This window comes from Panicum virgatum, chromosome 6K (genome assembly GCF_016808335.1).
Source record: "Panicum virgatum strain AP13 chromosome 6K, P.virgatum_v5, whole genome shotgun sequence".
Lineage (NCBI taxonomy): Eukaryota > Viridiplantae > Streptophyta > Magnoliopsida > Poales > Poaceae > Panicum > Panicum virgatum.
Genome location: NC_053141.1, coordinates 38,858,186 through 38,884,347, shown reverse-complemented (window position 1 = coordinate 38,884,347; position 26,162 = coordinate 38,858,186). Strand labels below are relative to the sequence as shown.

Here is a 26,162-nt window from a genome sequence, read left to right as displayed (position 1 = left end):
ATTAGATGCTAAATTGCTACATTAATGCTACAGTAAATAATCTCTAATGACAGATTAATTAGGCACATTAGATTCGTCTCGCGATTTACAGACGAGTTCTGTAATTATTTCTGTGATTAGTCTATATTTAGTACATCAAATATAAAAAGATGTCTTTTCAAAATTTTTACAGTCTGCAACTAAACGGGGCCTAGGATTCTAGGTTCGTTGCTTACCGTACGTAAAGCAACAACAAAGAGTTCACTCATTCACTGTACTTTGCACGTGAAAATGAGCAGCAGATTTTTGTATGAAGACTGCTGGTGAGATCTTGTTCATGTTGCTACAAGCTACAACGACATTCAGAACGTATCGGATGACACCATTTGTACTAATAGTGGCCAAAGCAAAGCATGAGTGACCCCTTATCAAAAAAGAATAAAAAACAGAGAGCATGAACGACCAATTTCAACGTACAGATCAGCAACCACATGGATCAGCAATGCATGATTATCTCTAATTGGTATCAGAGTTCCTAGGACTGAATGACACCACCAGCGTCGTCCACCTTAAATAGTTGTACAAACCAATAACTAACGACTGTCAGTCCAATTTCCGAACAACAATAGCCATACACTGACGCGAATACAACAGTTACTTACACAGTTACACCAGAAAAGAAGCCTCTATATAGTTACAACAAATCAAGCTTTCCATAAAAGCCGATCTACTGCCGCTTGGTGTTTCCTATCAGCAGCATAAGAACTCTTCAGTAAAGCCTAACAAAGCACTAACAATTACAGTATATATTGACTTTAATCGTTCGATCAGCTACTAGCTATAGCTGCGCTGCAAGGATCTCATTCCACGTATCTGGTACACCAGGAAGGCACCAGTGCAAGCAATCTTGAACGCCCCGGGTTGCCTTGATACTGTACCGTGATATATGCCCCTCGTCCCTTAGACGTGACAGGGCAGTGAAATCCAGCAGCCTGATCCTGGTTCCCCTCACCGCACCCTCAGCTTCTGTGTCTTCGGAATGGTTCAAGCGAATGCCGCTTCCTTTGGCCAGAGGATTCGTGTTATCACATCGCCCCCCAGTGTCCCAATCCCCATTAAAGAAGTGCCGAGGTGATATTGACCTGTAGAACACCTTCAGCTGGGGGTGGTGAGGGAGCTGAGCGTCCAACCATTTGACGACACTGTGGATGGTGAAATTTTTGGCCTTCCAGATGACAGCAATATTCCGGTTATTGTTTGGTGCTCCATCAACATACATCTCCCACTTGTTCGCCCTTAGCTTCCCTCGGTTCCAGTGGTGTCCAGTGTTAAGAATCAGAACATGAAACCTGTGCAGGTTGTTCTTCAGAAAAGCAGGAGGTCGGTCAAGGTGCATGGCATAACTAGTGGCATGATCTGATGGATTCAGAGGCTCCAAATCACAAAGTGTTGACGACCAATGGTATAGAATTGTTGTATTGGTGCTCGGGAACCGATAGGCCCAACCATCTGGTCTTTTTGCACCATGTGCTAACACAAAGCCATATTCTGCTCCAACATCTTCCACATCAGGCCTCTGCTTTCCCCCAGTCACCATACACATCATTGATTGAAACATCTGCCTCCCTAAAGAATCACCCACATATGCAATGGTTTTATCCTGCATCCTGAAATATGTCCAAGTTAGTATTTGCCTATATTCACAGGCCAAAGAGGGCAGTATAAGCCATCTCCAAATTCATCTTGGACTGGCAATGATCATGTACCTCCTCAAGAACTGAGAGGCCTCAAACTCTGGCATCTCACAGGCTTCTGGCTGCCACCTAAATTTTTCATATGCAAAATCTGTGCGCTGGGTTAATCTGCAGGACCAACTCTCAGAAAGCCACTGTTTACAGCCAAACCCCGAGTATAGTGGTCTATGATTGTCAGAAACCCACTTTCCATTCCTGTAGTTACATTCTGTAGGATATATGAAGCAAACATCAGATAGAAGTCCCCAGCCCGCATGCTAACTAATATACATGTAGAGTGAACAGTAGACAAGATGAGTAATATCCTAGATGAAATGAATTCTTTGTTTCTCTAGCAGTCACACAAGTTGAGTAAATACCTTTCTTCTCAGGAGGCAGCAATTCCTTTTCATCTGCAACGTCAACAGAATAGCCTACCATAGTCAATGGTGGTGGTGCACCAGTAACTTGCTTTTCTACTTTAACTACTGATTGAGGCAATGGGTCCACATTTGGAAAGTCTTCTTCTGAAGATGTATGCTGATCTACAAACTTTGAGTTAGCTGCAGAAATATAAAAGAAAATGAGAATAGAAAATCGATTTGATACAAAGAAATTTAAAAGAAAATGTTATTGTGTGCTTAAGATGACCTGGATTAGTCAAAACCAATGGATCTGGTTGGAGGATTCCAGAATCATAGTATGTGCCTTTCTCCCATTTCCAAAGAAGAAACAAAATAAAAAATGCAAGAATGACAAGCTTAAGCTGCTTGAACCGCAAACCATTAATACTTCCAAGCCTCATCCCTTTATTGATGTTTCTGTAACATAAATAGTCTTCTCTTCAAGGTTGATGTGCGTAACCATCCATAAAAAGTAAGAAAAATGCTGGAAGTAAACCTGTTTCAGAAAAGGTAATGTTATAGGCATGTTCCACCGCATATTAACATGCAACATTTTCCAAAAGAAGTGTAAAGCCGCCGGTTATGCAAGGAAAAAAAAATCAACTCCGAGCATTTCCTTTTGGCAGTTTACTGAATTTTCGGCTGCCAACAATAATCAGGATAAAGCCTGCCTTGCACCTGCCAAAATGACGGGTAAAAATCATGTTGCAACACAAACTTTATGGGGAAAAGGCCATTTTGTGAGACCTTTATCAATTAGTGACCCTTCCCACCATATGCTCGCTCACAAAGCCCTTTGAAAGCCATCGAGTTCACTTTCAATTCGGGATGCAAAAGCTTTGATTCTTCTCCAATATCCTAAAAAGTTCAACCGAAAGCACACACCATGTACCGTTCCCGAACAAAGAGATTCAACACACAGAACATATTGAGGTTGCGAGTGCAGATCAAACCATGCAATTAAGCACGCTACTAATGCTACAAGATCACTACAAGCACAAAATCTAGACGAGTGATAACTGCAGCATCACTGCAGAAAATCATCAACTAAGTACGCACCCCTTTCCATCTTAACCTTGGGCGATGGAAATCAACCAAACTCGCCCTTGCCACCTCAGAATCCACTTGTTTCGACTTGCACCAACTCCATCTAAGGAACAAAAAAGCAATCAAATGGAAACAAAACCTAATTCACTCAGATCACGTTACCCGCCGTTTGGATCCTTGCATCCGGCGAAGGAAACCCGTCCGTCGAAAATCCCAAACGAGCTCATACAATCCGCCGCTACACGGGATCGCGCGCGCCCAAACCGAATCCGCCGGGCAAGCGAAGAAGTACCAAAGCGAGAATTCCGCTTCCGCATCCGGCGCCCTACCCGCGCGCCAGATCCCAACCTCCCACAACTATTGGAAACCACACGCGCATCCCTGGAGAACGAGGGCGGGAATAACCGGCGCGGGAAGCTCCCTCGGCGCAAGGAGAGCGGGAGCGCGAGAGAGGGGTGGGGAACTCACCGGCCGCCGAATCGGGGCCTCTGCCGCGGCCGCTCGTCGCCAAATCGAGCCTCCGTCGCCGCGGATTCTGGGCGCCCTCCGCCGCCCGCCGCCCGGCTGCTCGATGAGATCAAGAGAAATGGAAAAAAAAAATGCATCAGGCTGGCTGCCAATAAAGAAAGAGCCGAGGGGGCGGCCATTCCCGGGGGTGGGGGAGGCGCTCCGTACTCACCGTACCTCAGACCGTGGTCTCCCTCCTGGCCTGGCTATCACCGCTAGATCGAGCGGCTCTGTCTGTTCCCCGGGCCCGGCGGCCGCTCGGCTCTGGGGGAGGGGGGACGGCGACGGTTGTCCGACGAGGGTAACGGCGAGCAATTACCAGAGGGCGGAGCGGAGCTGGACCCCCAGCTGTGCGGCCTGCCGCTGTTCTCTCGGCCAGGCCAGGCTAGGCGGCAACCGCGACGCTCTCCGGAGCCGCGCTTTGGGGAGTTGATCCGCCGCCTCCTGCTGGTAATTAGACGGTGTTTATTACCGTGGAGGGTGATCTCATCCGCACGCACAAGCCGTGCTGGTGAGGAGTTGTTGAGCAGCGACACGGGCCGTTACACTTCGAGCAGCACGGGCCAGTATTCTCGGCCCGTGGCCCGCAGACGTGGCCCTTCGGAAATGATAAACTGTTGATCGGGCGAAGACGTGGCCCGCTGAGAAACCTAGCAGGCCTTTGGACGCCAGGCCCACCTATCGTTCGTTTTTAAAAGTGTATGTACGTAGGCCAAACTTTGGGCCCAAATTGGCTTACAATATTCATAAACAGTTGCATACTTTCATTTCAAATATTGTTCTCTTTAACAAAAGTGCTGCCATTCTGATTTTACAACGAACAGCTGAGCTCTGTTCAAGCTAGACAACTGACGAATAGAGAATGTGGCTTTTCTCAGCTGCAGCTCAAAACTAGTACACCAAAAAAATGTTTTCCCCCCTTCCTCTATGCACTGAACGACTAAAGGGTTGATCAGAAATTCTAGCTTTCGACACAGACTGTAAGGTTTATGATTATAAATAAAAAATAAACAGCTTCTCATCTTGGACTGTAACAATCCACAGGTCCTATTGTTATGTTATACTTCAATAATCTGCACCTCACCAACTCGTAGATTGTTGCAATCTGCCGGCTGCTTTTTACATGATCTACGGCTTTCAGACAGTTTACATCCATCAACGGACCGACCCTACATTTCCTGCTCCCCCAATTTGCCAGTCCTCAGATTGCATCGTTGGCATGTCGTTGTTTCCCGATACAACCATCTGAGTGAGCTCTCCGCCCTATACAACACACTGCTGTCCGGGAACATCAGCCGTTGCTACTTGCCAGTTCAACGCTCATCATACTCCGAATCCAGCAGAAGCTTCCTCCAGAAATGATTCCGGCAACGGCGCGTGCGTGCAGATCGTCGCAGGCAGCTGCCATGGATCTTCGATCCAACCGCTCCCTGCCACGATGCAGCTGCCAGGTTATGGGCACGTGCGGTAGTTGCTGCGATGCTGCTGCTCGCCACCTTTCCCCGCGCGCATGGGATCCGGGTTCAGACAGAGACAGCGAATGATCCTGCGATCCTGTCTGCCAGAATGTGAGCGCGGAAGCTGCTCTGTTCTTGCCTTCACGAGTGTGCAGAATGCAGATTCAGGTGCTCTCCTGCCGGGCTCTGTTGGAAAAAGGGAGCAAATCTTTTGGAATTCAGGCAACTCTCAAGACATGAGGTTTGCCTGACTCTCGCGTTTCCTTTTTGTGTTCAGTTAACAAAACCGTGCCTTTCTGAGCTGCTATCTGGACATAACAAATGCATTAGACATTGTTTGCTTAGCTAGCTGACTTCTCTGCCCCCAGCTTCAAACCTGATCGCAGATAAACAAGCAGCAGGTTGATGTTTTCAACCTCTCTCGGCAAGTTTTCAACAGCGTGCGTCGCTTCACTCCACACGGGAAAACCACGGCCGCGTATGCTCCAAAGAAACCGCGGCCGGCCACTGCAAAAAGCAAGCAGCGCAAGGGCGATTAAACTAAGAATGCAACGATTCTCTTTGGCTGATTTGGTCTTACTGTTCTGGGCTTCTGGCAACAAGCTGGTAGTTTAAAACTTGTAATTTGATACGTCGACTTTTGCTTCGTGCTGCTGCTTGGTCTAGGCGACCGATTTTTTAGGGCCTGAACGTAGTTGGTGACCAAATCACTATTAAAGTGCTGTTCAGATCACAAAAACATTGGAACGGACAAAGCATTCCTTCAGGGATCCAAATGTCTCATTCTAGTTTTTTTAATGTTGATATGATGAAATCAATGAGATCACCCACGCATACCCGAATTTGGAGGGGGGACATTTTCCATTTTTTTCTTTCATGAAATGTCTAGTCTTCTTTTTTGTTGGAACAATTTTGCTGAAAAGTTTTTGCATTACCTGGTAGTCATTGTGTTATACCAACCTCTGTTTCCAAATACTTGTCTTTTGACCGCTTTATTTGGTTGAAAATATCTGGCACTTGACGTTATTCGAAACATGAGTTCCTGCATTGCCCTCATAAGAATATTTTGCGAATATTCTAGAAATACTAAAAAGTACTTTTACAAGGGTATTTTGGTCATTTCATGGTTAAAAGGTGAATTGCCTTGGTATTTGTGTTTTGGTCAAAGTTGCCAAAGCATTTGGAAACGGAGGTTAGTATTTGTTGATTTTCAGATTTGAGTCTTGACCATGCAAGAACGGCGTTTGCGCTATGTCATCCCTCGCGAAAGCATGGTGTTGGTACATGTGGCAGTTGCATCCACTACAGGAAACCGAACATTTGCTGTGTGCCTAAAGATTTGCCGTGTGTCGGATTTCGGGCACACGGCAAAGCTCACATTTGCCGTGTGCCGCAGATACAGCACACGGCAAATATATACGCACGGCAAAGGCCCCTTTTACCGTGTGCTACTCATGGAGCCACACGGCAAAAATTAAGCACACGGCAAACATCGGCAAAGACGTTAGTTGTCGTGTGCTAGCATAGACGGCACACGGCAAACATTTGAGACACGCCAAAATACGGAAAATATTTTGGGCAAGCCAGGCAGGCCAAATTTGTGCCGTGTGCTAGCCTGTAGGGCACACGGCAAAAATGTTTGCCGTGTGCTGTCCTAAAAAAACACACGGCAAACAGCTTGGGCAAACCACGTGGACCTTTAATTTGCCATGTGTTTTTGGCCTTTGTCGTGTGCCTCTTCACGAGCACACGGCAAATGTGATTCAAAAATTTTGAACCAGCCCTTCAAAATTTTGTGAGTATCTTCATATTGTTCATGGGTCTATAACAATATTCAAAAAGGCGGAATTAGGCGGCCGCCTAGGCACGCTTAAGCTCTAGGCAAGGGGGTCCCGCCTCGCCTATGGGGGTAGGTGGTCCCCTAGGCGGAGTGAACGTCGGGCGGCGTTGGGGGAGGAAGCGAGGTCGGCGGCAGAGGCGCAGGTGGAGGTGCGGACGTCCGGTGGCGGCGACGGAGGTGAAGGTGTGGATGTCGGGCGGCAGCGGACGAGGCGGAGGTGGAGGTGCGGATGTCGCGGTGGCAGCAGGGACGGCGTGCGGCGGCGAAGGAGGCAAGGCTGGCGGCAGCGGAGGAGGAAGAGAAGGCAGGGGCGAGCGGGCGGGCGGAGGAGGAAGAGGATGCAGGGGCGGGCGGGCGGAGGAGGAAGAGGAGGCAGGGGAGACGGCCGGAGGAGGAAGAAGGAAAGCAGATCTGATCGGGGTGAGTGGATAAGGGGAAGGCTGGGAGGTGGGCTGGGCTGTTTTAGTGGGTTTTTGTCCAAATTAGGCCCATTGGCTGCTTATTTTTCCTTTTCTTTTAGAGATATATGTATGTATATAGCAAGATATACATGTATATGTGTGTACGTGCTATCGCCTAGCAAATCGCCTTGAAACGCCTAGGCCCGCCTAGGCTCGCCTAGGCTCTAGGCGGTTTCCCGCCGCCTAGAAACCTCCTAGCGCCTACTTGAACATTGGTCTATAATCTATATTTTGGTATTTTTTCGGTTCTTTTTCTATTTTTAACATTTTAATTTCATGAAACTGAATTTTAGAGAAATAGTCAAATTTGAACTACAATAATTGTATGTAGTTCAATACTGTAAGGAAAAAAATGATATTCACACCCAGAAGTCCCATGTGAGACCGTATCCAAAAAATGGATGGAAAATTCGAAGATCTTGGTCATGTACCATGACTAGGATCGTCTAGTCATATCGTTTTAAAATTCTATAAAAAGCAAATGAAGCCTAAAAATCACAAGATTTGTTCAGATATCATCATTTCATGTGTGTAGCCTGAGGTAAAAAATTGAGAAAGATTCGCACAAGTTGTCACATACACTGCTTATAACGCGGTCAAACTCCGAGAAGATTCGGAGAGTTAATACGAAGGAGCCACTCAGATTTCAATTCAAAGTGACGGGCGAATTGGGGTTGGAATTCTAAACTTTTTGTATATGCAATAGACTACTTAGTTTGTGTCATGCCAATTTTTTGTTATTTTTTGTATCTTTTTGGTATTTCTTAATTTTGTAGAAGTAAATAATAACATGTGATATATACATATGCCTACATGAAATAATGGATTTTTTTTGCATGAATTCATCAAACTTAAAATTGTTGAGTGATGTTTGCAAGATGTTTCAATTATTTAAACAATAAAATTTAGTTTAAGATATATGGAAACTAATTTTGTTTTTTTTGTTTGCCGTGTGCATCTATTAAATGCACACGGCAAAGAGCCCCTTTGCCGTGGGCCCTATATCTGGCCACACGGCAAAAAGGCTCTTTGCCGTGTGCTTTGGATCTAGGCACACGGCAAAGGCGCGGCAATGACACATAGCCGTTTTGATTCCGTGCCGACAGCCACTCACTTCACTCGTGTTGCCGCCGCGCCTCCACTCCGCCCCCGCCTCCACGCCGCCGCCGCCGCACCACCACGCTGCCACCGCGACGCCGCCCCGCCTCCACCGCACCTCCACGCCGCCCCGCCTCCACCACGCCGCCCCGCCGCCGCCCCGCCTCCACGCCAACGCCGCCGCGCCACCACGCCATCGCCGCCGCTTCCTCGACGCACCGCGCGTGGGCCCACGGGCCACCGTGCCTCCACGCCCGAGCCACCGTCGCCTCCTCCACGACCCACCGCGCCTCCTCCCCGGTCGCCACGCCCTGGCCGCCGTCGCCTCCTCCCCGGGTCGCTGCGCCTCGGCTCGCCATGCCGCCGTCGCCTCCTCGCCGCTAGCTCGCTTCCTCGCTGCGGCCACCCGCCCACGCCGAGCCGCCGCCACCCGCCCACGCCGAGCCACCGCCACGCCGAGGCGTCGCCCACGCCCACGGCGCACGGCCAGGCGGGCCACAGCCGGGCCGTCGTCCCTGTGCCGTGCGCGCGGGAGGCCGGTGCCACCGCCCTGCCGCGCCCAAGCGCGCTGCCCACGCCGAGCCGTCCCGCGGCGCGAGGCCCGCCGCGCGCCCCGACCGCGCAGCACCTGCCCACCACCTTCCGCGCCGCCCCGGCCCACAGCAGCGGCGGCCGCGGCCGGCCTCTCCGACACCTCGCCGTGTCGTGCCTGGCTGCCTCAGCCTGAGCAGGTCCTCGGCCCTCTCCGACGCCTCGCCGTGCCGTGCCTGGCTGCCTCGGCCTGAGCAGGTCCTCGGCCCTCTCCGCCGCGTCGAAGCCGTCGTCGTCTCGGCCACCGTCGTTGTGCCCCTGCCCATGGGGAGGAAGGTTCGGCCTAGTCGCCCTAGCAGATTTACTTCATCCTATTCATATCTGCTGCGTAGAATTGTAGAGATTGTCAATTGGTTGCCGAATTGTAGAGAATCGTAGTTGCTGCCGACATTTTGAAGTGACACAATTGTAGTCATTTTTTTTGCAGGAGAGCCTAGTGTCAAGTGGCATGCCGTCGTAGAGCCGTGACGCAATCCGTCTGCACCGACACGCGTGTCATCGCCTCGCCCGCCATCAAGCCCTAGGTGAGCACGTGTGAAAGGCCCCTCGCTCTGTCTCTTGTTCGTAGCTCCTTTAACCAGAATGTGTGGCCGCTTCCTCAATGGGTGACTTACCTGCAGCAGTTCCAGCAGAACCCTTCGTGGTCGCAGCACCCGCCGCCACCGCTGCCGTAGTCGTGAGTTGTGCTTGTATGGACATGCACTCTTTGTATAGACTATCGTTTGAACTTGTGCTTGTATGGACATGTATGAACTACCAGTGCTTGTATGGACTTGTATCGACTACATTTGGGCTTGTATGCATTGCGATATTTGCATTTGGACTTCTATGGATTGAATGTGATGCAAATTGTGATATATGAAATGATCGTGACATTTGATGCAATATATATGAATTGCCTGTGATGTTAATTTGATTGGAATCTGAAATATTTGTGATTAAACAAAAAAAATCTGAAAATTAATTTTGCCGTGTGCCACCATTTTTTGCCGTGTGCCTGTCCACGTGGCACACGGCAAAGGTGGCATTGTTTGCCGTGTGCCTGACCATGTGGCACACGGCAAACAGCCCACGTGGCATGCTGGGTCGACGGGGTAACTTTATTTTGCCGTGGGCCCGATAAAAGACACGGCAAATCCTTTGCCGTGTGCACGAAAAAGGGCACACGGCAAACACCCTGTATACCGGCCGAGCTTTGCCGTGCGCTCTTTACCGTGTGTAACACACGGCAAATCCTTTGCCGAGTGTTTTTTGGTCTTTGCCGTGTGCTTTGGCACACGGCAAACCCACTGTTTCCGTAGTGATCAGGGTCTTATAATTTTCAAAAGGAGCAGAGTTTTTGACTTTATAAGTTCACGAGTGATCATATCACCGTATAAATCATCCGTACTCCTATGTGATTGGAACAAAATTCTAACGGAATCTCCTCGTTGTCGATCAGCTCGCGACGTCATTGAGTAAGTTTGTCAAGTAACCATGCCGGACAGCCGGAGACTTGAGAGACAAGGAAGAGTTGGGTAACATGTCAGCGATGACATAGTTAAGAAACCTAGGAAAATATAGAACAATTTGGAGATTTTGGAAATTGATTGCCTCAGCTCTCGACTCTTGTTCCTTTGCTTGATAAGGCAAGACTTACTAGTATGTATATGAAAGCAGTGATGCATATTCCTTCCAAAAGAAAATTAAATAAAAACATCATGCGTGTAATTCCCTGCCTCTCAACTTCTAATTTATTTAAGCACAGTGTATATGAGTGTCATATGGAGGCAACACGCAACATATTTCTACGTGATTATTCAAATGATCAAAAATATAAACTGAAAATAAATGTAGCTATCAGTATGTGTGCTATACTACAGCCGTGGATTTATACATCCTCTGCAAAATTTGGGAATATCTGCCAAATGTCTCATGTCGGAAACCTGAGCTGGCCAAGCTTGTACTTCATTAGGACAGTACTAGCAGATAAACCATGATAAGTACTACCTACTACTCTACTAGTGTTTCTATGTATGGGTTCCGGAAATGATCCAAAGCATGGGTTCTGATCTGCTTCTGCAGGTTGCAGCTAGCCTCAACAAACTTCAAACTCCAAAGTTTATCAGAACGCATGCAAAGGTGTGGGAATGACACGAGGGAAGAAGTCTAAAGCATGCCTCAACTAACGTGTGATTTATCTAACTTTGTTTTTGAACATCTCATCAAACATAATGGAATTAGTTAGCCGGCCGAGGTCTCTCAATATACAGTATACTTTAAACCTTGCGGAATCGTTCATCCAACTAACCCTACGCGGATTCAAACATAAAAGAAGCAGCGTAAAAACAGCAAGAACTTTCCCAAAGCCATTTGCCTCCGTATCCTTAATTTGCTCCCAGACGGCCTCATCCCATGTCAATGCACAGGTCGTTCAACCAACAAAAAAATCTTGAGAACAGCGTGTTTTTGATCTGTTTACATTGCTTTCGCAGTACAAAAATTTCCACAGGACTCACCAGCCCCGCAAGCTTCTTCGATCACTCGGCTGCTGCCCGGTCTAGCCGGCTCTCCACTTCGCTGGCGTTGCTTTCAGGTTTGGTGATCACCGCACGAATCTCCGAGCCCATGAACTCCAAAACCTTCCAAACGGCCGGCGACGTCCTGCACAGTGGGCGGACGGAATGTCCAACAAGGCACATCACCGATTCCGGCGGCGTCGCGCTCAGTGAGTAGCATCGGTCTGAACTCTGCACCCATCAGCGATGGCAAGACGACTAGGATTTTTTTTTTTAAGGGACAGACTAGGATTTTACTTCTGACGAAATTAGAAGAGAATACATCCCAATCACTGATGTGATTGTCCGTTTAAATTCGGCAAAGGCCCCATCTGCTCTTCAGAAACGATCGATTTGCAAAAACATCTCAGATTCTGGAATTATTATCCAATCCCGGTTTGGAAGAACGATCGATCACGGACCGAGCATGCTGGTCAAGCAACGCCCCTAGAAAATTTCCAAACGGCGCCATCCATAACAAAAGCAGCCCTACTCTAAGGATGTGCCGTGTGCGTGTGCAGAGCTGGCGCGTGGACCTGTGCTGTTCCGAAGACCGTAAGGTTGAATTTATCTGAACATGCAGACGACGAAGCAGTGGCGAACGAGCTGGCGATGGGGCCCGAATCAAGTCTCTGTCAATTGAGCAGAGAGTGGCCGCCCCGCCGCCCCAATCGTATTCGTATTTATAAGCCATCACGGTCCTGCCATCAACGTTTTATTTTTTTTGTTTCCGGCACTTCATATGGATAGCATTAGCATATAGTATGTTTTATTTCAGTATTTTTCGCTATCACCGGCTCGAAGTATGCAGAGTGGGCCCAAACACGGATTGGTGTAGGCACTTGCGCATACGTTATGACGAATCAGGTACGGTGTACGGTACCGAGACAGTTGATGAGTTTGCGTTGCTAGCTACCGCCTTTTCAACGTACGTGCTTATGCGGTACGGTGTACGGCCAACGCTTTTCTCTTCATCTACTTGGAGCTGTGTGGGAAAAAAAATTTGGCTGCCTGCATTCCCCGTGCAAAGAACAAGAGATATAGCCATGTTTAGTTGCCTTCAAAATTCCAAAACTTTACAAGATTCTCCATCACATCGAATATTTCAATACATGCATGAAGTATTAAATGTAGCTAAACAAAATAACTAATTACACAGTTTGTCTATAATTTGAGAGACGAATCTTTTGAGCCTAATTAACCCATGACAGGATAATAATTACTAAATATAAACGAAAGTGCTACAGTACTTTACACTCAAAAGTTTACGCGCCTAAACAAGGCCATAGTAGCAGGCTTTTTATCACAGCCAGAGAGAGAGAATTTTTTTTTTTGCCAAAGGCCGAAATTAAGGGGGACGTTGCGGCAGTGCCATGCAGAAACAGGTAGTATATATAGGTCTTCTTCATCATTGAGCCACCTGGCAAAGCCGCAAAGCACGGCATGCGGCTACTGCTGCCCGACGCGAGAACGGGATCGCGGTCACCCAAGCACGGCCGTCGGCCCCGGCCCCATTTCGGCACGTTTTTTCGCGGCGCCGCGAGCCCCACAAGCGGCGCGGAGGCGTGCTCGCGCGTCGGGGTCAGACCGCAGCGCGGGGCGCGGCGTCGCTTTCGGCTCGCTCGGAGCTGGCCCGCCGCCCGCGTGGCCCCCCATGATTGCCCGTCCACCGAACCATGCGTGCCGCGTGCGTGCGTGCGGTCGCGCAGGCGCAGGACCCGAGAAAATGCGCGGCGTATTCCTTGGCCGGCTGCTGGTCGCCTCGGGCGTATTCCAACTCGAGCGGCGTATTCCAACTCGAGCGGCGGAGAGACTGTCAATTTCCAGACCGTGGACGCAAGCACGCACAATTTAGCTTTGTTATTATTCTTTTTTTTTGGAGGAAAAATAACGAGCAGCGGTTAGCTGTACAACTGGCTAGGTCGGGCAGATGCAGAGGACACGATCGGCCGGCGAGCCACTTGCTGCCTACTAATTTCAGCTGTTGCTACAGGAACTAGTCTTAGCAATTCTTTTTTTTTTTGCAATTTGAAACAATCGAAGATGTTTTAAAAAGAAATCTCGAGCTACGTGCGCTTTTGTTTAGTAATATCATCCAATGTTCCTCGTTTAAAACTTTCGGAAGGGCGGAAATGGCGTACTATCCTATCCTACCCTCCGCGATACGTTTCTGCTCTCCCGCGTATACAAATTACAAAACAGGGAGCAGAGAAGTAAGTTCGTTCAAGACGAAAAGGAGGTCGTCAAGTCGGGAACGAACGAACGCCGATGCTTCAGCGCTACGGCTCGGGCGTCGTCGTCGATCGCCGCAGAACTTTTCAACGCCGATCCATCCGTCAGCAATGCGGCCAGCTGGACAGCCGAACGGAAAGAGAATCGGGAGCTCGCGCATCATCAATCACCAATCAGTCGGATCGATTCTGTCGTCACTGCTGCCTCGTTTTAATTTCTTGGCCCCGAAGAAGAACGAGAGCTCAGTTGCTCCTGCTTCCTTCCCAGAGACGCTACCGGGAGGAGAGCCATTCTTCCAGGGCAAGAACACGACGGCGCGGATAATGATCCTGAGGCCCTGAACATTCTTTATCGGAATGGGGTGTTGGGGTGGAATAATCTGATCCCCGTCGTCATCCCCAGAAGAACATTCTTTATCGGCAACCGTGTGAGTTGTGCCCCAACCCCAGCAGAGGCTCCATCCAAAGTCTACCATATGGGAAAAAACTAACAATTTCAAAGGCAAAAAGAACAATTTCGGAGGCAAATAGTAGTAGTAAACTGCTGCGGCGATGAACACGACAGGTGGGCTGGATCCCGGGTAGCCAACAGCTAATCCCGGGGCTCCGATCCCTGCCGAGGCGCCCGGACGTGCTCCCCGGACCGCCATGATTGGGGGTGCCAGTGCGACGGAGGACAAGGTGCCGCGGCCATGTCCTCCCCAGCTCCCCACCCTTATCCTGTTGAATCCCAGCCCAGATCGATCGTGTCCTCGCTGCCCCGGGGCGGTTCAGATTCAGACAGCTAGAGCACCAGACTGTTCAACAATCATCAATCCATCATCAGGGCAGGCGTACGTGCAAGTGCACGCCGTTATTCCCCACCTCGCGGCGGCCTCGCCCCCACGTGTCGTCGTCGTCGTTCAATCAGGGGATGGAAGGATCGCGCCGCCTGCAGGAGTCGCCGGAATGTGATGGGGGAGCCGGGGCAGGAATCTGATGCCGCGCCGTTGCTGGCTGCTGGATCGGATCTGCCGGGATCAGGTAGCCGCTGGATGGAGCTGCGCTAACGGTTTCGGTCACCTGCTTTGCATCTAGTGTAGCTTCGCTAGTACTAGCTTCTACTAGCACAACCTAACCCTGCCAGAGCGTTTTATCGTGACGAGCAAGGCCTCTCTCTTCCTCCGTGTGATCGTGTCGATCCTCCGGTTGCGACCGATCGACCGCGCATCCGCACGACCGCACCTCGACGCCGAGCGTCCTGCTCATCGGCGTCACGTAACGCCAGGAAAAAAAAAACACGAGACGTCGCGCCCGCAGCCGCGGCGTTCGCCGGGCAGCGTCGCCTAATCGTAGGAGCGGTTGCCATGCGCCCTTGGACAAGGTCAAGGCAAGGCAAGGCCCGTTCCGTTACCACGGCGCACGGTTGGACGACCACCCCTCCAGCTCCAGCTGCGTGTCTGCCCCCCTGCCGCTGCCGCTATATATACGCCACCACCCGCGCGTGCTTCCTCAACCTCAACTCCCTCTCCTCCTCTCTCGCCGCCCATCACCTCTTCCTCGCTCGCTCCAAAGTCCAAACCCACAGCGATCGATCTCTTGCCACGCGCGCCCGCCGCCGCAAGCAATCAATCAAAGCAAGCCGCATTCGCCTCGGGTCAGTTCTCGATCGGGATCTCGGAGCAGCGTTGGCGCACGCCATGGCCGCGCAGCCGTGGAGGTCGCTGCTCTGCTGCGTGGGCGGCGGCGGTGGCGCGGCAGGCGAGGGCGACGGCCCGGCATCGCCGCGGCGGGGGAGGACCGCGCGCGGGAGGGACCGGGACCGCGACCAGCTGCTGCGGGTCCCCTCCTCGTCGTCGTCGGCGGCGTCGCGGGCGTCGCTGATGTCGAGCCTGGGCTCGTCGGGCCCGCTCACGCCGGAGGACCTCTCGCTCACGCTGTCCAGCTCCGACCTGCACGCCTTCACCCACGCCGAGCTGCGCGCCGCCACCGCGGGGTTCGCCCGCGCCAACTACCTCGCCTGCGGCGGGTTCGGCCCCGTCTACCGGGGCCGCGTCGAGGCCGGCCTCCGCCCGGGGCTCGCCGCGCAGGACGTGGCCGTCAAGTACCTCGACCCCGACTGCGGCACGCAGGGCCACCGGGAGTGGCTCGCCGAGGTCTTCTTCCTCGCCCAGCTCCGCCACGGGAACCTCGTCCGCCTCCTCGGCTACTGCTACGAGGACCACCACCGGATGCTCGTCTACGAGTACATGAGTAACGGCAGCCTCGAGAAGCACCTCTTCAAAAGTGAGCTCCCCATCCATTTTTAATTATGAAGTTAATGAGCAAGGAGCTGATCCGAAGCTGATCGACGTGCTGCGTGCAGGTCTCGACGGCGCCATGCCGTGGATGAGGAGGATGGAGATCGCCGCCGGCGCCGCCAAGGGCCTCGCCTTCCTCCACGACGCCGACACGCCGGTCATCTACCGCGACTTCAAGGCCTCCAACATCCTGCTCGACTCGGTGAGCGACGCGATCCACACCCAGACTTGGAAAATTCCACGTTAATTACTCTCTTCGTTTCACTTTGCGCTAGCTTGCACTGCTGCTGAAGAGCCTGCTAGTGGTGGTTTCAATCGACGCTAGGAAAGGCACGGCCATTTCTGATGCACACGCACACGGCTGCTTCGGCCTTCTGACGACGGCAGCTCTTGCGTCGCTGTAGAAAAGGATGGTGACGACACCGGCCGCTCGTGCTGCTGCTGAACATTCAGCTCGAACAGAATGAGAAGAAATCGCACCAAGAAAAAACCCTGAAAGCTCAGTAGAAATCCACTTCTCGAGATTTGATTCTGAATCGTCCATGGGAGATGCATGAATGTTCAAAGTCGTCTGCCACGCGTTTCACTAAATAAAGCCCAGCCCCGGCATAATTGCAACTCGGAAGGTTCTTGGATGCCCATCAGTTCCTATCAACGACCCCAGCTTCTGCAGTCCACCTAAATAATGACTAGGCACCTAAAACTAAAAAAATCTGCACCTGCCTGATCCGTACCGCATTAGTAGTTTCTTAGCATCAAAGCATCAGTAGCTTAACAACTTGATTCCGATCGACAGCGATAGTCTGATAGCGTCGCCTTGATAGCTCCGTGAATGTATCTCACTGTAATTGTAACGCATGATCTCTGCCTAACTCGATCCGGTTCTTTGGATTTCCAGGACTACAACACCAAGTTGTCCGACTTTGGGCTCGCCAAGGATGGGCCTCAGGGCGATGCGACTCATGTCACGACACGTGTCATGGGGACGAACGGGTACGCAGCGCCTGAGTACATCATGACGGGGCACTTGACCGCCAAGAGCGATGTCTACAGCTTTGGAGTGGTACTTCTTGAGCTTCTGACGGGTCGCCGGTCCGTCGACCGGGCTCGGCGCCCTAGGGAGCAGAGCCTGGTGGACTGGGCCAGGCCCTACCTCAAGAAGTCCGACAAGCTCTACCGGGTCATGGACCCGGCCATGGAATGCCAGTACTCGTGCCAGGGGGCGGAACGGGCCGCTATGGTGGCGTACAAGTGCTTGAGCCAGAACCCGAAGTCCAGGCCCACCATGAGGGAGGTGTTCCAGGCCCTCGAGCCCATACTCGACATGGACGATTACCTCGAGGTTGGCCCGTTTGTGTTCACGGTCATAGTGGAGGACATCAACGAGGGCAAAGGCAAGATGGTTGATGGTGAGAAGGTTAGCATGAGGGTCAATACGACGGTGGAGGACAAGCGCCAGAGCCACCAGGAACAGCACCGGCAAAAGTTCCCCAACTCGGCGGTCCACGCCGAGGCGCTGCACCGGGACGGCGACCTCAGGCCACACATCAGCGCGCTGCGGCGGCACCGGAGGACGCCGAGCTACATCGAGGAGAGAGGAGCGCAGTAGGTTTCATGGTCGATTAGCACGGCAGGTACTAGGAAAGAAGCAGCAAAGGGGAAGAGTGATTGTGTACATAATTAAGCTAGATCGTAGAGGGGGTGTGACACAAGAAGCCACACAAAAAAGCCAATGCCTCATTGGCTTGGTCGCCAAATTGTTTGGTTCAATTTTTTCATTCGTGACGATAGTGATACTTGGTGTAGTTAAACCCATAGTGTCATGATTACAAATGCCATATTAATTGTCATATTGTTCAACGGTGCCTTGTCTAATGTTCTCACACATCAAACGCTTTTCTAATTTTATTATAAATGTTTATTTACTGAAAAAAATTCTTATAAATGTCATATTAATTGACTAAGGAGGAGGCAGAGAAATCAAAGCCCAAAAGGGTCGAGTAGCAAGCAGCTGATCGAGAAATGATGGCTCAGCCCATGAGCAAAGAAGGCCGAGAGGCCCGACCCTTCGACCCCGCCATTTCCACCGAAAAATTCTCCGTCGCTGCGCCGTAGGTAATGCCCGGTTGTGACCGCGCTGCTGCTAGAGGATCAGGTTCATGTCAAGCTCCTCAAACCCGGGGATATGTTGGAGGGATGGTTAGGATGTTAATCCAATCCCAGGAGTCATAACTCCTTTTGTGGCGGGTTGTGTTCACATGGCACCGTTCATGCGAAAAAAATAATGTTTTAGACCCACAAATTGATGACGTTGCAGTACTTCAATAATTTTGGGAACAAATTTTCGGAGAACTATTGGATGAGAGGTTAATTTTTACTTCTAATATTTTTTTGGCAAGGTCCCAAAACTAGTTTTTGGAGCTATATTTTTAGGCACTCTTGGAGATGCTAATATGGCTCCAGAGGGGAAAAATCCTTCTATATGTTTAAAATGATAACCCACATCAATTATTTGATCTGTAAAGTTAACGGAGGCAAAACAAAATATAAGACTGATTAATCACAAATAAATCATACGTAGATCAATGGGCAAAATAGCGTCCACGACTCATACGCAGGAAATCTGCAAGAGAAAGAATATTTGAAGCCGCACGCACAGCAAATTTTTCTAGCACAAAAGGGTGCGACGAGGAAAGCGTACGTGCACGCAGTTTGGAAACTTTCCAGTCAACACACAGACAAGATCATCTTAAATCCATGTAAACGTGAAAGGTTAACTAACTGGAAAACAAGCGATTATTTGTGGTTGGTTTTCGCGTGCCAGCGGATGCTATATATATGCCACTATGATGCCTGGTATAATTTGGGTCTGTCTACATGTCAATCGACTGAAATCTAACTGTCAGTCACTAATTCTATACCATAGCTCGGCCTACTACCCATTTCTGTGAAGTGTGAACCGCTACTACTGGATGCTAGCAAATTTGTTTTTACTGTAGCGCACACATTTAGACTGAGCCAAAATGGGTGCGCTGGTGATCGGTAGACCTGTTAGCAGTTGGTACTCGACATTTGGCCCTGTAAGTGCCTGTTTTGTTTGGTTTAGAATAGAAACAAAGAAAAACAACAAATAAACAAAAAAGTACTTGTACATTTTTTTTCCACAATAAACATACATTTACTCGGACATTTGCAACATCTGCTCCACTCAAACCTACACAACCCCCCCCCCCCCCCCCCCACACACGCGCGCGCAGGCACACACTTACAGGTAGAATTTCTAGGCTGATAACAAACAAAAAATCATTTCTGGGTACAATTACATATGAAAATACATTTACAGGGACAATTTCTGGGTTGATAACAAGAAAAAAAACATTTACATGTACAATTTCTGGCTGATAATAAGAAAAAAATATCTTGAAAAGCAAACATTTAGAGGTATATTTTTTGGGCTGATAACAAGCAAAAAAACACATCTAAAATTTTTGACACAAACCTAAAAAGTTTAACACCTGGAAATTTTGACCTGAAAAATCAAGACAGGCCCATGTTAAGAATTATAGTTCTTGTATACCAATAAAAGCTGAAAAACATGTGTCATTGCCAAAGAATTAGAGATCATACCTGCTGTAAAGGAGATCCGTGTAGATGGAGCCTTTTTTGTGCTATCATGAGACCCAGTGCTTGACAACGAGTACTGAGTATCAGAGAGCTACTCATTCCAGTGCCAATCAAAGTAGGGTGGAAAACTAATGCATAAAGTTAAGTGCAAATGTTTTAGAGCCAACTCAGTTACTGCTTTAGATTATTAGATATACCAGGAGCTAGAGAAGTAAAAAAAGATGTTCTAGCAGCTTTATTACCTGAAACTGGCATTAGTAGTCGAAGGATATTCCTAGCCAGCAAACATGAGCTTCATATACTGTAAATAGCTTTATCAATGGGCACTCATTTGTAGTACAAAAGTTTAACTCGCTGGTAATTTTTTTGCTCCAACAAAAAACAAGAGCTCAAGTTAATCAAACTAATGAGTGAATAAATTATAATTTCCGAACTAAATGAATTTACAACATGTTCAAAGTTTTAAAATATTTAGAGTTGGCACAATGTGGCATAAGAAAACACAATCATGTGAATCATATAAGTTATTTCGTATGAAAGAAAAACCACATAGAAGTGGCGATAGAAATGCATAGTAACATGGTTGCTACAATCAATATAAAAGGACTGATGTAAGTTTTACGCATATTTTTTAAATAACAACGACAATACACACAAGATACACAAAAATTTATGGTGTAAGTACAGTATTAGTAACTCTAATTGAAATAAAAAAAGAAGCCCAACTACCAGAAAGTAGTTTCACACAAAATAATAACATATAAATGTCTTAAAAAGGAGCAGCACATCCAACAGAAGAGCTATGAGTCTATATACCAAAAATAAAGTCCACAAAGATGCATGTATGAACAGATCCTACTACATATTGAATAAAATAGGATTGATTATACCCCCCCTCAAAAAATATGTACAACAAGCATGAACATAAGATACAAAAAATCATTCTCTGTACCTATAACAAGTTTAAACTATAATCGGGAAAGAAAGTTGAAAATACCTTACTCACAAAAAAGGACCATGACCCCTTGCAGTGGAGGTGGAGTGAATTTTTTGGCTCCACTTGTGGAAAAAGGAACAAAGGAAACACAATATAATTAGTAAGAATGCATATAATCGTTATAATAAAAACTTGTGGAATAAACTAACAGCCTTTTAGCCCCAATACAAAAAGAATCATGGAAGCAGTAGCACAAAGCAAAGGGGCCACACACAGGACACACAGTGACAAAGGGGCACATGCATTATCTTTAGAATTATAAAAACTTGTGGGAATAAACTAACAGTAATAAAAACTTGTGGGAATAAACTAACAGCCTTTTAGCCCCAATACAAAAAGAATCATGGAAGCAGTAGCACAAAGCAAAGGGGCCACACACAGGACACACAGTGACAAAGAGGCACATGCATTATCTTTAGAATTATAGAAATGCAAAAATAACTCTATAAAGTAATGTGAAATGTAGAGATAAAGGTTCTTATAGTTGTCATATGCACAAGTTACACTAAAAATCACATTGTAATATCTGATGGGATGAAAGCATTGCAAGCCTAAACGATATAAAATGAAAATTATATTTAACTACTTGATCTTCATAAAGAAAACAAGCTCATAATAGTTACTATGTAACTTTTCTACTATGTTTAGAAAATTACACAGGAGTAATGTGGCTATCACACAAACTTCTCTAGTTGTAAATTTAATACAATGACCACATAAGTTTTCCCCTAGAACCTGGTAAATGCACCATGCAGATCTTCCTCAAAGACCCTCAATGGCGGGGCAACCATCCTTTTGTGGAGTCCTCTGACATGATCAACAACACCAATAAAAAAACAATAAACATATAACACAATATATTAATATATCAGAAAAGCAAAGAGTTTGTTTTTTTATTTGCTACACAATAAAGTAATAATCTGACTTGCAAAAGGGTAAGACAAAGTCTTGTATTAACTAAAAATGATCATTTGCCAGATGCTAATACTAGCTTTCTGAAAACCCCAAACAACACCATAGGTTGATAAATGTTTCTTTACTGCTAAACAATATAGTAATTATTATTTTACAGAAAAACCTAACACAATTATGGCTCTAATCAACCACAAAAGACAAAATCACACAAACCACGAAACATATGAACCTATAGTAGAACATCTAGATAACAGTCTACAAATGGAACCTAGTAGAACTCAGGTAAAGTATGTGAAATAGATAACTTCAATCTCTCTCACACGTATTAGACATCCAGTTGAGATCCTTCCTTAAGGTGAGCAGACTAAAAAAGTCAACAAATATTTTGCAAAACGATACTGGCTAGACAAGAGACTATTATATATCAAAATAAATTACCAGGGACCACTTCTTTAGAAAACATGGCACATAGAAAATCTAAATTCTACAAAAATCAAGCACCACAAATTATCATCACAAGCTAAGCTAGATGAGCCAAAGTCTAAACCAAAATGAAAAATCACATCACTCGAATTTGCAGATTTGGAAAACTTACATGACTAAATTAAATGTATACATAGGTGCAACATCATGTAATTACAATAAAAGTCCGCGTGTAATTATGTAAGAAGCTACATTAAGTTCATATGCATTACAATATTAGCGTGTTACAAATATGATAAAATGACAGGAGAAAAAGATAAAAAATAGAAGCTATACTATTCTGATAAACTAAAATAGCTATGAGGGCAGATTGAAAGTGAACTCAACGAATAGTTGCAAATCAATAAGGATGTGCCAGCACAAAAACTATTGACAAAAGAAGAGGCTTGCAGAAATTAATCAAATGTTTGATATTAAGCTGATCTCTAAAGTGCGCTCATAAATATTGAACTCCCTTCTCCGGTAACAAAAGCTACTGTACAACAGAGCACATGTTGAGTGCAGAAATCATATATAAAACAACCGGAAATCCCTAGAATCACACAAAACATATTAACCCTAGAACATTACAATGGCACAAATCAATTATGAACCCCTTCCACGATCCCACCTGCCATGGGAACAGCTCCAGGAATCCTAGAGGTTCCCCTCCCACCATCTCTTGCATCCAGATTGGGAAATGGAAGGGAATTGATGTGACAGCGAATTCGGTATTGGGCACACGAGATCTAGAAGGAGGGGGACTGGAAGCACTCACCGTGCGTGAAACGAATTGGCAGAAAGGACATAACATCCTTGCCCTGTATCTGCAGGGGCAGCTTGCTGGCCGCCGGCGTGGAGGTCCAGCTATTTGCCCATGGACATCACCGATTCCGGCGAGAAGGACTAATTCCTCGATTCGCCTCCCCTCCTCAGCCGGTCGGCCCTCGCTCGCCGATGACAACGAAGCTGAGGCATCAAAATGGATGGCACCCAGTCCTATACAGTCAAGTCACAAAAAAGAAAAGTCCTATACAGTCCAAACGCAGTACCCCCAGCAGGCCCGATTGAGCTGTTAACACGTGATGCGATCTCGTCCATCCACCACTGATCCGACGCTCGAGAATGTCAACTGACACGAAAGCAAAATCTCAATCAACTGACAAGGAGTAAATCTGGTATAATTTACTATAAGCGTGATGAATCATCCAAAAAAAAGTTTTACACAAAAAAATTTCCATCGAAGCCTATGTCCGAACTGGAACTCATAAGCATATGAGCAAAAGCGTACAGCATCTCAACCTCATCTCTAGTTGCAAACATTACAAATCAGCATCACCGTTAATCTGCAAAAAATCACGACATGCAGCCGCGGTGAGGATGCCAAGTGCCCACAGGCGCGCCACCGTTCCTGGCTTCCTGCTGTCCAGCATCAAATCCTCGCACGCCGCGAGCCACGGGTAGCAGTAGAGGGCCAGCAGTAAGCCGGTAACTACGTCGTGAGCTCGGTGAGGAAGCTCTGTGCGCTGCCGCCATGGCGACCGTCACAACGAGAGAGGGAGGTAGTCACCGAGGCGCCGCATGGGGAGCTACCGTACGTGCTGCCCGCACATGCCACTGAGCTGCCGCCAGGTTCACCACTGCTATCACCGACGGCGACGGGGAGCCTCCGCATCTGCAGCGGCCACCACCACCACGCCAGGATGACGATTGACAAGCTCCTGAAGGGGATGCCAAATTCGTCAAAGTAGAGCACCGATCCGCACTAAACAAATTAATTTGGGATCAGGAACAAATTGGAAGATCAGATCAATTGGGACACGAATTATCTCAGAATCATACCTGGAATTGGAGCAGCGCGTGCTGCTGCTTCCGCCTGCCTCCTTCCATCATCATAACATCAGAGTGCGCCCTGACGAACCAACTATCCTTGATTGATCGGAGTAGGACGATGCATCGGGGATTTGGGTCGCCGATAGAGCCGGCTGCGAAAGGGGATCTGCGATGGAGGTGCGACGCATCTGATGGTCGCTCTATCGCGTGAGGGTTTAGTTATTTGGCGAGCTGAGCCATGAGTGGACGAGCCGAGGGAGCCGATCGGGCCTTGGCGCGGTGGAATATGTCTCGGCCCGTCGGTAGGTTTGGCCCGGGCATAGAGAATTGGGTATATATATCCCGGAAGATCTCATCTGCAGATTAGAGATGAGATCTGCAGATTAGAGAATGGCGCCGCCTCCGCCGCCTCTGCCGGAGGATGTCATCCCGGACATCCTCCTCCTAGTGGTGGTAATGGACTATGATACTAGTCTCTTAGCGGTGGTATTAGACTATAATATTATTAGTCTTTTCACAACACAACAAAATTTTTAAATTTTTTAATTTAAAATTATATAAAATTAGAACCTAGTTTTTTTTTAAAATCCGACCTTTAAATTTTTTAATTTAAAATGTTGGGCCCTTTACCGCACCTACCTCCTCCGCGTCCGGCCGGACGACCCCGCGAGCCTCGTCCGCGCCTCCGCCGTCTGCAAGTTCTGGCGCTGCGCCCTCGCCGACCGGTCCTTCGCCGCCCGCTACCGCGCTCTCCACCCCGGGACGCCCCCGGTGCTCGGCCTCCTCTACCGCCCGGACGACCTCAAGGTCGCCCGCCTCCTCCTTCCGCGCCGCCGACCGCCCAATGTTGCACCCGCTAGACTGCCGCCACGGCCGCGCCGTCCTGTACGACTACGGGGACAGCGCCAAGGGCTACGTCGTGTGGGAGCCGGCCACCGGCGCCCAGCACGACGTCCCCGGCCGCCACGTCCCGGACGTGTTCACCAACATGGCCGTGCTCTGCGCCGGGGCCGAGGGCTGCGACCACCGCACCTGCGCCGGGGGCCCCTTCATCGTCGCCTTCGCTGGCATCGAAAACCCGGAAAAGTACTACCTCGAAGCGCACGCCGCCTTCTTCTCGTCCGACACCGGCGAATGGAGCGTCCACATCAACGTCAGCCTCGACTACGACCACCGCGGCCGCCGCTACGGGCTCGTCGAGAACCGGCAGGCCGCGCTCGTGGGCGAGGCGCTCTACTTCGTCGGCAGCAACGGGAGCCTCCTCCGGTACCGGTACGGTCTCTTGCGCCGGCTGGGCCGCGGGGGTCCATCTTCAAGGCGGGCATCAGGGAGGAAGACGTCCTATCGCTGATCGAGCCGCCGCCGCCGCCGCCGGGCGGGAAGCGCCTCGGCGACGTGTTCGCCATGGCGGCGGAGGGTGGCGGGCTCGGGCTGGCCAGCCTGCACCGCAACAGGCTCTCCCTGTGGGCGAGGCAGACTGGTTACGCCGGAGATGATGCCGCCGGATGGGTGCGGCTCAGGGCCATTGATCTCGGGACGCTGCTCCCGGTTCCCAAGAATCCAAAGTGGCGGACACGTCTGAGTGGAGTCTCCCAGGAGGCCAATGTGATTTTCGTGAGCACGGAAGATGGCGTCTTCGCCGCCGAGCTCGGGGCGTTGTCGTCGCCGGCGACGAAGGTGTGCGAAGTGGGCAGAATCACAAGTGTCTTCCCCTTTGCGAGCTTCTACACGGAAGACTTGCTGGTACGCATGGCTTCTCTTCTTGGTCTCGTCAAATCAAACACTCGTCTCTGCTCATGCTAGTGCGATTGCTGATTCTATAAAATGCATGGTTATTATAATTTTCAGCTGAAACTAGCAGCTAGCGGAAAATCGGCAGCACCTGCGGGGAACCAGTGACCTTCGATGCGAGTCAGCTCGACGACATGGCCATGGCTCGGCAAATCTATCTTCGGTGTCTTGTTTTGTTCTTGGGGAAGATAATAAGTTATTAGAATGGTTAGTTAGTTCAGTTGGTCAGCTAGCATTCTTATCGGATGGTGGATCCGAAACTAAGTTCCAGGGTAATAAAAAAAATTCATGTTTTCATGAAACTAATGGCACGGCTATGCTTGGAAAGAGTTGTTGTGATTCAGTTTCAACTAGAACATTTGGCGCGCTTCGCGCG

At 48.9% G+C, this 26,162-nt stretch overlaps 2 protein-coding genes, 2 long non-coding RNA genes and 1 pseudogene across 7 annotated transcripts; 2 read left to right on the top strand and 3 right to left on the bottom strand.

The window, feature by feature from the left end:
- Positions 1 to 473: 473 nt before the first annotated feature.
- Positions 474 to 4,145, bottom strand: LOC120712550 (protein trichome birefringence-like 14). Of its 3 annotated transcripts, none has more exons than XM_039998356.1 (6): positions 3,843 to 4,145; positions 3,632 to 3,727; positions 2,364 to 2,612; positions 2,093 to 2,275; positions 1,746 to 1,941; positions 474 to 1,646 (listed from the first exon to the last, which is right to left on the bottom strand). In XM_039998356.1, exons 3-6 carry the CDS (start codon positions 2,515 to 2,517, stop codon positions 818 to 820), a joined length of 1,362 nt encoding a protein of 453 aa, XP_039854290.1. In that variant the 5' UTR covers positions 2,518 to 2,612; positions 3,632 to 3,727; positions 3,843 to 4,145; the 3' UTR covers positions 474 to 817. The 3 variants fall into 3 exon arrangements, with proteins under 3 accessions (XP_039854290.1, XP_039854291.1, XP_039854289.1); XM_039998357.1 differs by having other exon boundaries at positions 3,848 to 4,085; XM_039998355.1 differs by lacking the exon at positions 3,843 to 4,145 and having other exon boundaries at positions 3,632 to 3,788.
- Positions 4,146 to 15,370: 11,225 nt separating this feature from the next.
- Positions 15,371 to 18,024, top strand: LOC120712544 (probable serine/threonine-protein kinase PBL8). Its single transcript, XM_039998348.1, has 3 exons — positions 15,371 to 16,150; positions 16,230 to 16,366; positions 17,063 to 18,024. Exons 1-3 carry the CDS (start codon positions 15,565 to 15,567, stop codon positions 17,771 to 17,773), a joined length of 1,434 nt encoding a protein of 477 aa, XP_039854282.1. The 5' UTR covers positions 15,371 to 15,564; the 3' UTR covers positions 17,774 to 18,024.
- Positions 18,025 to 19,447: 1,423 nt separating this feature from the next.
- LOC120712548 lies at positions 19,448 to 21,021 on the bottom strand. Of its 2 annotated transcripts, none has more exons than XR_005690919.1 (4): positions 20,786 to 21,021; positions 20,031 to 20,089; positions 19,792 to 19,916; positions 19,448 to 19,693 (listed from the first exon to the last, which is right to left on the bottom strand). It is a non-coding gene; the product is annotated as an uncharacterized LOC120712548 (long non-coding RNA). The 2 variants fall into 2 exon arrangements; XR_005690918.1 differs by having other exon boundaries at positions 19,792 to 19,850.
- Positions 21,022 to 23,333: 2,312 nt separating this feature from the next.
- LOC120712549 lies at positions 23,334 to 24,296 on the bottom strand. The gene is made up of 2 exons (XR_005690920.1): positions 24,005 to 24,296; positions 23,334 to 23,927 (listed from the first exon to the last, which is right to left on the bottom strand). It is a non-coding gene; the product is annotated as an uncharacterized LOC120712549 (long non-coding RNA).
- A 323-nt stretch (positions 24,297 to 24,619) lies between these two features.
- LOC120713469 lies at positions 24,620 to 25,894 on the top strand (annotated as a pseudogene).
- The last annotated feature ends 268 nt before the right edge of the window (positions 25,895 to 26,162 follow it).

Bases quoted from the DNA above. Each gene is read 5' to 3' on its own strand.
- LOC120712550 (XM_039998356.1), bottom strand. From the start codon at position 2,517: ATGAGGCTTGGAAGTATTAATGGTTTGCGGTTCAAGCAGCTTAAGCTT. The intron at 1,942-2,092 runs GTATTTACTCAA...TATATCCTACAG, and splicing joins GCTGCCTCCTGAGAAGAAAG to AATGTAACTACAGGAATGGA. The intron at 1,647-1,745 runs GTACATGATCAT...GACATATTTCAG, and splicing joins GCCTCTCAGTTCTTGAGGAG to GATGCAGGATAAAACCATTG.
- LOC120712544 (XM_039998348.1), top strand. From the start codon at position 15,565: ATGGCCGCGCAGCCGTGGAGGTCGCTGCTCTGCTGCGTGGGCGGCGGC. The intron at 16,151-16,229 runs GTGAGCTCCCCA...TGCTGCGTGCAG, and splicing joins CGAGAAGCACCTCTTCAAAA to GTCTCGACGGCGCCATGCCG. The intron at 16,367-17,062 runs GTGAGCGACGCG...TTGGATTTCCAG, and splicing joins CCAACATCCTGCTCGACTCG to GACTACAACACCAAGTTGTC.